Raw genomic sequence first — 13,095 nt, 5'->3', positions numbered from 1 at the left:
TAGAAATGTTTCTTGTAAGGAAAGACATACAGGATGGTAGGAGGTAATCAGTGTTTTGATATCATCCAGATTAGAACGTAAACCTCGACAGTTCCATTGTATCAAGGTGGCCATTTTTAATGACGGGTAGGCGAAGTGGCTGGAAAACCCTTCTGTTTATGACCACGTCTTTTTTCCTTACTGTCCTTATTCAGAGGAGGTCTATCTACCTCCATGGGTAGATCCATGCCTTGGGTCGATTGGGCAGGTCTTTGTTGTTGGAAGGGGATTCCAGTGACTGAGGATGCAAACAATGATTTTTTTGCATTGTGGGATTGGAGAAAAGGATGTATCAGAAGAAATGCCTGTATTTGAAACTGAAGGATGTGGATCTTGAAATTTATTGGACTGTATGGGAGGAACAGAGATGGGTGTAGAAGTCGATTCATCAAGCTTTTTAACCATGGAGGTCAAAAGGCTTTTCATTTGTTTCAAAAACGATTCTCTTGGAGGTACAGAAAGATCTGTCTGCACTCCCTCTGTAGTTGTGGAAGGAAGTGCAGCAGCATATGTCCGAGATGGAGTGGCGGACAGCAATTTCCGAGCCTCAGGATAACTAATGTTATGGGTCGTTTTCACACGCTGCACCTCTTTTTCCTCCAACCATTTTGGACAAGAACGAAAGTAGGAAGGGTGGGAATCATTGCAGTTGACACAATGTGGGTCCGTGTGACATCATAGGCATCGTGGTCCTTGCCACCACAACGAACACATGTCAGGGAACCACAACAGGACGTCTTTGAGAGGCCGAACCTCTGACATTGGAAACATCGAAGTGGGTTTGGAATGTGCGGCCGTACCCTGCAAGTTAGATAACCTGCCTTGATGGTGGCAGGTGCATGTGGTGATGTAAATGTCAAAAAATGATATTTGTCGGCAGTGTAATTCCATCTTTGTGAATGGAGATGTGCCTCACTGCAGAAACTCCTTGAGTGGAGAGACCAGCAAGAATCTCTGACTGGGGGCGTTCTTCAAGTCCCTCTCAACAGTAACTCCTTGTGATGAATTCAAGGTAGCATGAGGGGTAACCTTAATAGGTACATCCCCAATTGCCTTTGAATTCAAGAGGAGTTCACTGTGTTGGGATGTGATGTTTCAACCAATATGTCTCCAGAATGAAGCTTCTTTACTGACTTTGGAGAACCAGCAAGTCCCTCTAGTCCCTTCTGAATAAATAAGGGGGACATTTGCCCTAAAGGTTTTCCTGAAAGAAAATGTAATATAAGAAAATGGGGTACAGGTGTTACAGATGTTGAAGATTGCTGCTCAGAGTCTTCAAGACGTGGTCGTTTACCTATTGACTGTTTTTTCACTATTTTATTTAAATTTTTTGTTGTAGGATCCAGAGGAAAATAGGAAAATTTCAGTACCCACCATGGAGCCCTAAGAGGGGACGCACTACAATGTCATGCAAGGACACTGCACCAACACCATGGTTTTGCGAGCACTATACCCAAACACCAGCATCAGATACAATGTCCACAACATCTGTTGAAAACATCCAACACTGGTACTTGGTTGAAACTAGCCCGTTTGACCCAAGGGGAGCCACCCAAAGGCTGCCCATCTACAGGAATTCAAGGCCAAAGTGGTGTGTTAGGGTTGGACCCCTCAACCACCAGGATCTTCTCCTCCCCTTCACGGGTTGCCACGCATGGCAAACACGTGGGTGGATGTTTAGATTGCAGAGGAGGTAAATTGAAAGAACAGAACTTTCCCTGGGAGGTCCCCTTGCCACGTACAGGAATACACACTGAAGGGATTAAAAAGGGAGATGGCAACTGTTCAATGTGAGCATAAAGGTCTGGCTGATCATAGGTTTATCCAGAAGGCAAGTAGAGAAAACAAACAGTGATGGTATGACTCAAAAAACACAGATGACTACTGTCTCCAAGCATGTATAGAGAGACAAAGACAGAACGGACACGTGTTGGTTGATCAGTAGTGTCACACCTCCATGCACATTCACTTGTCCATCACACAACCTGTCATTCTGGTATTAAAAAAGCTGCCCAAAGGTGACTGTATCAAAAGATTTCAGAAATACTCCTGTAAAAAAAGACATACATGATGACAGGAATCAAATAAAACCTTAATGTCATTCAGATTAGAATGTAAACCTCAAGAGATTGACCAGTAGTACCACTTTTTCATGGATCCCTACAAGGTTGGCATATTACTATACTGCCAAAGAAGGAGACTATGGTTTCATGAGCACTATACCTAAACATTAGAATCAGAACACAATGTCACAATACCCATTTGGAACGTCTAACACTAGTATTCAGTTAATCCTAGCCCAACAGGATCAGGTTGGGCTGAATCTAGAGCCACCCATCTACAGGAATTCAAGGTCAAAGTTACATGTTGGGGTTAGACCACTCAGCCATCAGGATCCTCTTCTCCCCTTCACAGGTTGCCATGCATGACAAACATGTGGATGAATGTTTAGATCCCAGAGGAGGTAAAAGCACAAAACCATCTCTGGAAGGTCTCCTCATCACATAGATGAATCCACCTTGAGGGGTCTTGGTCTGGTCCAGTGACCTAGACCAAAAAATAGTACCAAATATCTTCTTTTTGTCTAATCAAAACAATCCAAACTTTTCTGGAATGACTCTTTTTTTTAATCCACAGCAAGATGCTAAGCTGACTTGTGGTACAGGTGCTAACACTAACACTTTAATGTGTAGTAGTCAAAATAACAGGAGTATGCCAGATCTATGTTAAGAAATGAGCTTCAGAGGTTGAAGATCCAAATGATCCATTAATTCAAAACTTTGAAGACTCAAAGGAAACGTTATGGATCTGCAAGCTGAGTACAATGAAATGCAACTTTTGGGGGAAGGAATGTCATTATCTGCTAGACACCCTCATGTTTTTAACATCTGACTTGCACATTTTTTACCCAAGTTTTAATCAATTAAGTAAAATTAAAAACTTTTGCACTTAACTAGTGTTTTAAACTCTAACCAATTAATACACTTGTCAGGAGTCTTACTGCATGCCATTGTGTTATCATAGGCTATGTTAATTGTTAGTCTGAAGTACAGGAAGTTTAAAATTCACTTAACTTTTTCATTATTTGTTTTGTTGATGAATAAGAAACTTATTTCTTAATTGTTATTAAAATTAAGAGTTTATTTTAGTATGTAATTTTACTGTATAACAAGTACACCTCTGTTAAATAGTTTCCTTATTTCACCAGTATTATTTATTTTAGGCTGAACAAACAATAATTTTCTCTTCAAGCACAGAGGCATTTACTTAAGATTTGTTTATGATTTTCTTCCAGCCATTTTGTGATTATTTTTTCTGAGATATTTGTAAATAAATACCAACAAAATAAAGATGATTCTAAGGACATCTATGTACTGAAATCTTTGCTTGAATAATAAACTTTTCAAAGATTTATTATATTTTCTAACACATTGATTAGTGTCAAATATTTTAGGTACACGTTATACCACATTTTAGTCAGCCAAAAATTTAATAGCATGAGTATTTATAACTTGAAAAGTAAATTAAATATTAAGAACATTTAAGCTGATAACTAACCTCATGGTACATATCCTCCAGCTCTCCACTAAAAATCCAGTGACTTAACATTCTGTAAATAGGTTGCACAACCTAAAATACATTTTCAAACAAAATTTACATATCAATGGGTCTCAATAAAGTAGAATACAAGTCACAGATAAGAAAATCCTTACTTAAAGAACTGTATTTTAAAGTAAAAACATTAGAAAATAATTTCATTTGTAGAATCAAAAATTATTTTACTTATTCACATATACATATGCATACACACAGACTTTTTATATACATATGTAACACTATGCATGAAATTAAACTTTACTTTTCAGCTTTGTTCATTTTTTCTAATGCTGCATAAAGTATGTAGAAATAACTTGCTATCAGGAAACTTAGTTTTTATAGTTTGTATATGTATAGTAAGTGTGTGTGTGTATATGTATATGGGTGTGTTTGGCTAAGGATTCTTCTACAGTAGTTCTCTGTGACCTGTTGATGACAAATTCAAAAATTAACAAACAGCTCTCACTCTACTTATTTTCAAAATAATATATGTATTCAGAACTAGTTAAATGTTTGTACAATAACTTCTTTATTCTACAGAGATCATAGGCATATCATAAACACTATATAATTCTCTACTTTTTGTCAAAAAAATTCTTAAGTCTATTCAGTTACTTTAGAATTTCAGTTGACAAGCAAAACTAATTTTCTCTATTATTGTCACCATATTATCCAAGTATAGTTCATTTATGTTATTATTGAGTTACCATGGTTGTATCCTTTCTTTCTCTCTTTATATTTCAGAGAACTGTCTATCTATTTGACAAAGTCCACTAAGGCTAAGTCAATTCTTTAGAACTCTCTCTGACAAAATAAATCATTCTCCTTATCTCCTTCACCACAGCTAATCTCACTCTAACATATCAATCATTAGGTCTATGTTAATTGTTAGGCCTTCCACTCCTGTGACGATCAACTTTTCTTTGGCCTAATTCCTTCTCATCTGCTATGTATAGGTGTGTGTTGGGCTAAGGATTCTTCTACAGTGTTTGTGGCTTGTTGGTGATAAATTCAAATATTAACAAACACATTCACTCTACTTATTTCATCATAGATCATAGGCATATCATAAACACTATATAATTCTCTACTTTTTGTCAAAAATCTTCTTAAGTCTATTCAGTTACTTTAGAATTTCAGTTGACAAGCAAAATTAATTTTCTCTATTATTGTCACCATATTATTCAAGTATAGTTCATTTATGTTATTATTGAGTTACCATGGTTGTATCCTTTCTTTCTCTCTTTATATTTCAGAGAACTGTCTACCTATTTGACAAAGTCCACTAAGGCTAGGTCAATTCTTTAGAACTCTCTCTGACAAAATAAATCATTCTCTTTATCTCCTTCACCACAGCTAGTCTCACTCTAACATATCAATCATTAGGTCTATGTTAATTGTTAGGCCTTACACTCCTGTGACGATCAACTTTTCTTTGGCCTAATTCCTTCTCATCTGCTATGTATAGGTGTGTGTTGGGCTAAGGATTCTTCTAGTGTTTGTGGCTTGTTGGTGATAAATTCAAATATTAACAAATAGCATTCACTCTACTTATTTCGAAATAATATATATATAGAACTAGTTAAATGTATGTACAACTTCTTTACACTACAGATATCATAGGCATATCATAAACTCGATATAACTCTCTTCTTTTTGTCAAAAGTCCACTTAAGCCTATTCAATTGCTTTAGAATTTCAGTGGACAAGCTAAACTATTGTTATCTATTATTATTGCCAAATTATCCAACTATAGTACACTTACTTTGTGATCAAGTTACCATGGTTGTATCCTATAATTCTAGAATTGTGTGCTCTTTTATTCCCTCTCTGTATTTCCAAAAATCATCTGTTTGACAAAGTCCACTAAAGCTAGTTCAATTCTTTAGAACTCTCTCTGATAATATAAATAATTCTCCTTATCTATTTCAACACAGCTAGTCTCACTCCTATGTACCAACCATTAGGTGTACATTAATTATTAGGCCTTTCATTCTTATGACAACTAATTTTGTATTTAACTTTTCTTTGACCTAGTTCCTTCTCATAGCTGTATTTCTCACCACATTGTGTGTCTGTCTGCTTTTCTCACTCATCTCACACTATTTATATGTTTATTGGATAATTGTCTCTTTACTATATCATTTAAGTCAATTAATTTCATGCAAAATTTGATAATATCAACATCAATGAATTACAAACCCAACATAAAACTCTTAGTTATCTGTTTAAACTTTTTTATAAATAAAACTAAACCATAAAACAAAATAAATTAATAATATCTATACTAGGCAATATCTTATTATCATGACACTGTAACTTCAAATGTTTATATATAGCCATTTCTTGTACTGAACTATTTAATGCAGAGCTCTGTAACACACTGTCCACACCTTCATCGAATTTAATAAGCACATTAAAATGTACAGTAATTAGCATATGCTTAGTATGTATAACAATATGTTAGGAAGTTACAATGAAAAAAAAAATTCTTCTGTAATTCATGAAGCCTTTATTAAAACAACACATTTCTGAGGCTTTTTCAGCAATTACAAGTATAACATTATTTTTGTAAAAAGATTATACCTTGAAATAATCTTTGAATAAACGTACATATAAATAGAAACAACTTCAAAAACACACTGTATGATCTTGAACAAGTTTTCCATTAAAGTTCTTTAATTTAGAAACTGTTAACTCAAACCAGTTACTTACTACTGACAATATATGTTTGACTAGTTCACAAATACTTGGATCAGCATGATGCAGAAATGAATACAGAGATGATGCCAGAGCTCCTCCCCTTTGGCCTGAAAGAAAGTTATTCCATTATTTAAGTTATTAATTAATAAAACTATTAAACATTAGTTAACTGGTGTTATACAGGTAAAAAATATTAATTATAAACTATACAAGTAAACACATTAAATAGATGATAAAAAAAGAACATACTTCTGGATATAAATAATAATAACAGAGGTAGAAAATATGCCTACTAAAGTCCTGTAGAAATAGTTGTATTCAAGAAATAAATACTGATTGATAAATATAAATAGTATTGCATTTTGGTTTAAGAAAAAAATAATTAACAGGTTCATAACAAAAGTTACAAAAATCACAAACAAATGTTTACAATACCAGTGCTTACTGCACAATGTGATACTGCTTCTTGTTGAAATTGTACTGGAAAAAAAAAATCACATTATTGAAGTTGCCATGATGAGAGCAAACACTTCTGGGTATTTTTGTAATGAAGTAATAATCATATACCTTCATTCTTTTACAAATACCTATTTATCAATCAAGAAAAGTAGTAATAAAATTTAGTCGCTACCAACCTCTGCAAGCATCTACAAGAGTAGCCAACTGCTTCATCCTGACAAATGGATCCAAAGTCCACACAGCCAGTTGGCGAAGTGTTAAAGACCCTGACCTAGTACTTGAATATGGTTCTTCAATGCTGAAATTCTGTTGTAACTAAAAAAATGTGTGATTAATAAATAATCAATGGCAAATTAGAAAATGATAATAAATAATTCATATTATTGTTTTTATTTGCTTGCTTTTTTATCACCAAGATCTTATAATGATTATGTTCATTATTTATTTAGTTATTGCAAATCATCATCATGAGAATCAGATGATGATTAGATTCAATAAAAATACTATCCATTTAAAGAGTAGTTGGGAATGAATAGCTATCAAAATATGGTAAATACTGATAAATTTTTATCTGAAAATTAAATACAGGTAACTGTTTTATGAACAAGTTTTCTAAAGATTAATTACAGTAACAATATATGTATATATATGGTATTGCTCGTGTTTAAATTTTCATTATAAAGCTTTATATACTAAAACATGCAAAAAACTGGTTCTTGAAGAAATATTCCAACATGGGACAATATATAACTCGGTAATTTATTTACTGTGATGGCAAAGATAATGAATTTTATGGTGAAGGATAAATGCACAAAAGGACAATAACTTTTTGTACACACTCACAAATGTTTTTAAGAAAATTTTACAAATCCTTTTACCTAAGATGATAAACATCTATAATAATGTATTTTACTACCATTTATTGGGTTAAATAGATATTTTTTTTAATGTATACATTTACAGGTGTTTATTATGTAACATCACATTTTGCAAATTTTATATATAATTGAATTCTTATATTTCTGAACATTCAAACAGCTTGTTGTAACTATGATAATTAATACATAAAAAAATAACTAAGAATAAGAAATTAAGATAAAGTCCCAACTTGACAGGGGATTTGAATGCAAGACTTCCACATGACAGTCAAGTACCATAACCACCGTGACACACAATTTTTGTAAGTGAGTGTTAATAATTCAACTCCCTAATGTAAACTATCATGTCATTGTTGTTTTCAATAATATTGTACATAATATTTCATTTTAAATATCCTGAGGCAATAATTTAAAAAAATACCTACTCAACTGTGACTGTTGAACTTGAAAGAAACCACTGAGATAATTTAAATGTTACCAACAGAAAGCCAAGCATTACCAACAAATGTAGTGTTACAAACAGAGAATGGCTTTTATATAAATAGATGCCCCCACTAGTACAGCAGTAAGTCAATGGATTTACAGCGCCAAAATCAGGGGTTCGATTCCCCTTGGTGGGCTCAGCAAATAGCCTATGTGGCTTTGCTATAAGAAAAACACAACACAATATAAATAGATTATTAACAAGTGGGAGAGCCTGATGATGAATTAGGTCCAATAAAAATGTTAATAATTTTGTAAAATCTGTAAATATTTGATAATTAATTCAAATAAACACACTAGAATGACTGTTATTAACATTTCTAAATAATCAACACACCTGTGACTCTAAAACTGCCAACAATCTATAGTATTCACTCAACTCCTCCTGCAATGCAGCAATAAAGCTCTGCCCCACCAAACCTAAAGCTCTGTCCAAATTCTGACTTTCACAGAAGTTGTGTACTTTGTTGTACATCCAGCCTAGCTCTATAAGCCTCAGAAGTTGACGCTGCATTGGTCCACTCAATCCTGCCTATATTGTATACAATTATTAGCATTAATATAATGCAACTCTTGTCTTTATTTCCCATCACATTTGATAAAAAAAGCCATTAAACCACAAAAAAATAAATACAAAGAAAACATATTTATGGGAGTCTCAATCTGAGGTAGTTTTTGCAAATATTGTTAGTTTTTAAACTTACTTTTTAAGTCCCAGTATATAAATTTTATAACTGCATACAAAATTTAGCATACTTAGTATCTAATTATATTACAGTTGCCATAGTGATTTTACAACCAAAATGATGAACAGAGAAAGATATTTATTATAAAATATGACTATTACCTTTTAGTAACATTTTCTAATTGCAAAAAAAGTACACCCTAATTGAAAAATGGCACTGTTTGAGTAAGATAAACACCATGCTTCCAAATATTCAACTTAACATATAAGTTTGAAAGTTGTTTTCATTGAGACTATTTTATACAAGATTTCTGAATTGTTTACTAACCATTTTAAAAACAAAGAGTGAGGTAACAATTTTTTTAATTGCATATGGTTGTAGAAGCTTGGAAAATTGTATATACAAAGAAAAAGCAGATAAGGTTTGTGAACTATAAACTACTGGGTGTTCTGTATGATAATTTCATGTAAACAGAGTATTTATTTTCTTTTATATTAAAGTCAAAATATCTTGTATAACCTACTATGAGCAATATACGTTAATTATAAAATTTATTTCAAATAAAAACTGTGTTAATAGCTACTCAGATTAAAATTTACTAAGGTCAAATAGGATTTTGTGAACAATTCTTAGCAGTGCATGGGCTGAACTACTTCCAACACTTTTCAATCAAATAATTAAATCAAATTAATACTAACTTAGAATGCTCTAAACAGGTATTATATTAAACATTTTCAAACTTCAGCCAGCTTTTCTTATTTTTACTATTATTACAGCTAATAATTTATTCAAAATTGTAATGCATTTAGTAATTCAAATTGCAACTATTTGCTATTCAAACTTACCCTTTTATAACATAAACTGTGACACAATTATTATTTTGGTGAATATTTTCAAATTATCTGCTAACTTGTAAGATTACCTTTGTAAACTTCATAAAGGTATATGATATTTAACTTGGAGACAATACTTTTGGATAAAAAAATCTTTTTTTCACACAAGTTATGGCTTTTTTATTTTATTTTAGAATAAGGTGTGATTTTTTATTTTGGAAGATAAAAATATACTTTAGATAGAAAAAAGATTATGTAACTAAGTCTAGCAATAAAAAGCATGATACAGCACAGTTCACAAGGTTAAGAACTCACAGAACTACTAAATATAATATAAAAATATTTTTTAAATAAATTAAATAGCTTTTTGAACAGTTTTCTGAAGATTTATATATTGCAATTAGATACAATATATATCCTTTTATAGATTATACATACCTGTATAAAATTGACTGTTTATATTTGCATATACATTGAGGCTAAGTTATAACATATAAAGTTTATGGCTATGCAAAATTAAAAAATATATCCCCTGTAATATATCTTACACGAACATTTACTATATATCAAATGTACTTCAAAATATCTTCCCTTCATGATAAATGTTTCTTTGGTACAATAACGTTAACAATTCTTACCTTACTATCAATGTAAAATCTATCTTTCCCTGGTTGCATTTTAATAAATTTTCCTTCAATACCTTGAAAAGCAAAGAGTACTTCTCTCAGCAAAATACCTTCTGGTATTATAGGAAGAACTAGAAGTACAGAAATAACAATAAATATTGTTAAAGTAAGTATTTTTAATAATTACCATAATAATGTGACAAATTTCTTCCTTCTAACATATTTAACTATTAAATATAACTAATAATTGAATAAGTTACTTTCACATAAACCAAATAAACTGTAAAAGTTTACAGACTAATAACTCTTGGTTTTCTGTGAGGTTATCTATAAATATACATGTACAAAACATAAAACTTACTAGTTATGTTTAACCAGCAAAAAATAAAATTAGACAAAATTATGTAATTTTTTCTCCAACTGGAATAACACAATGAGTTTAACAAGTAATAACTCCAAAACTTTTCACTATTATAACTATCGATGATGATAACAGGGTTTAAACTGTTAAAGTTGAAGTAAACAAAAATTTTCTATTTGAGTTCTTCCTGGAATGAGCTTCAAACTACTAAATACATCAAGAGAGTATACTTGCTTGTTACTCTTTGAAGTAACCAAAAATGACTTATATACAATCATTATTGTAGTCTTATCATTGGGTTATGAAAAAAATATCTGTTTCTATCTTACAATATTATAAAGCTTACAAAGTGTTTATGAATGGCCTAACATTAGAACCACTTAAACTTTGGAATTACAGTTTACTTGCTTCTTCTTACTCAAACCATCTTAAAGTTACAAGGCATGTTATGCACATTTGGTCAAATAATATCTTGACACAAACTTACACTATCAATTTTCAGACATTTATACAATTTTTCAAACCAAATTCCCCTTAAAAACATAGAAAAAATTATAACTCACTGTGTAACATAAACCTGCTTGGTACATCACAGACAGTCATGAACATAGAAATAAATACTGTATACAACACCACAATTAGATTATACATTTTTCATAATAAAAATAAGTATAAATTATAAGAATATACCAACAGATAGTATAATTTTATTTATTCGTGTAGATGTGTATATTTCTGAGGCAGAAAATCTTAGGACAAGATGATGTTTTTACATGTTTTTTTCTTCTCTAATACTCAATTCTCCTATGTAAAGCACTGAGATATAGGGTTATGTGGTTTCCTAACAAATTGTCCTCACAAGATCATCAGCAATTTATCAAAGGTCATTATCATCATTTTTGTATTTACCCCATCTACTTTGTTTTATATGCTCAAAACCTTTTTATTATCTCTGCCACCATACATTTTCACCTCTGTACATGTGTGTGTCTGCAATATTTCTTGAAAAAGCTTAACTGAGCTGGATGAAAGTTGGTAAACATTTAGATTATGACACAACTTAGAAGTGATTTAACTTTTGGAGGTCAAGGCACAGCAAAGCCAGGAAAAAGAATCTCTATCTGTTAACATGGATTCCAATTTTTTCACATTATTTTTGCTCTATAAGTCTGTCGGAAATGATTAGATTGTGATTAAATATGTAGAATACCATTCCTCATTGTCCTAACAAAATGATCACTGTTCATTGATAACAACAGATATATGGACACACTTCTGTACGTTTTGAGGGCCAAATATGCACGGCAGAGGTATGTACTCTACTAAGCTCTACTCTATTTTATCTTGTGCATAGTTTATTGTGCAATTATTTGTTAATTACGCAAAAGACTGAAGTTTTCTAAATTTAATGTTTACAGAAGTGAGTATGGAAATGTAACTATCATCCAGTAACAAGCTTAGCTATATTGGTTAACACTAATATTTGACCTATGTGCAATAACGAATAGGTAGAAAAGAAAAAGGCAATATGCAATAATGAATGGGCAGAAAGAAAAAAAAGGCAATATGCAAAACAAAAGAACAGACAGAAGAGAAAACACAGGTAATATTCAATGAATAAATAGGTGGAAAAGAAAACAGAAAATGTGTAATAATGAACTAGTGGTGAAAAAGGCAATGTGCAATGATGAATGGGTGAAAATGTTAAGAACAGTAAATAACCATGTTTAATGGTTTTATCAGGTTTATTTGTGAGAAGTATACACTTGTGCAGTTATTCACACAAGTGATGTATTATGACATGGAAAGAGCAAGAAAACATTTATTTTTTTAATATTATGAATATTTGCATTATATCAGTAGAGTTACTGATTTTATAAAAACTATAAAAAGAAGAAACTACACTCTACTACTATTTTCAAAAGGTTCAATTTAATTTAGAATTTTTTCTTCATTCTCTATTTGATTTTCATCAGGATTATAAGAATCATCTGAGTTAACAGTGTAAAACTCCTTGCAATGGTCTCAGATTTCAAGATCATGACAATTTCTTAGAGGTTCTACAATTTTTCTTTTATTCCACTCTTTGTGAAATCTATCTCTCCTCATTTTATGGTTACGTATCCAATAACATTTGATTTTCCATAACTTGGAAACATTTCTAATTAGATTTTATTGCTATTGGCTGATATCTTCTCTGTTTGCTTCACAATCACAATGAAAATAAGACCTATTACTACACTGCTAAATGCATTTTTGTAAATAAGATGTTTCTGCTTTCCCCAGGAATATTTAAAGTTGTAATGTGACATGTGCCTGAATGTGGTCTTTCATGTGTGTGACAAATAGCATGCAAAATTAGATTAGTGCTTTTGCAACTGGATTTGAAAAAAACTGGTTCTGAAGTACATGAAGCACAAATAACTTTTT

General features: G+C 31.6%; 1 protein-coding gene across 2 annotated transcripts in view; it reads right to left on the bottom strand.

Annotated features, from left to right (window-relative positions):
- Positions 1–13,095, bottom strand: part of LOC143256895 (gamma-tubulin complex component 3 homolog) — an 85,415-nt gene that overhangs the window by 40,752 nt on the left and 31,568 nt on the right. For both annotated transcript variants that reach the window (XM_076514724.1, XM_076514723.1), the window contains exons 7-11: positions 10,317–10,435; positions 8,497–8,691; positions 6,975–7,113; positions 6,352–6,446; positions 3,598–3,669 (exon numbers count right to left, since the gene is read on the bottom strand). In XM_076514724.1, the coding sequence (XP_076370839.1) occupies positions 3,598–3,669; positions 6,352–6,446; positions 6,975–7,113; positions 8,497–8,691; positions 10,317–10,435 (620 nt within the window). The remainder of the gene's footprint in view (positions 1–3,597; positions 3,670–6,351; positions 6,447–6,974; positions 7,114–8,496; positions 8,692–10,316; positions 10,436–13,095) is intronic.

This window comes from Tachypleus tridentatus, chromosome 7 (assembly GCF_004210375.1).
Source record: "Tachypleus tridentatus isolate NWPU-2018 chromosome 7, ASM421037v1, whole genome shotgun sequence".
NCBI lineage: Eukaryota > Metazoa > Arthropoda > Merostomata > Xiphosura > Limulidae > Tachypleus > Tachypleus tridentatus.
The sequence above is the reverse complement of the archived record's forward strand: the minus strand, read 5'-3'. Positions and strand labels throughout refer to the sequence as shown.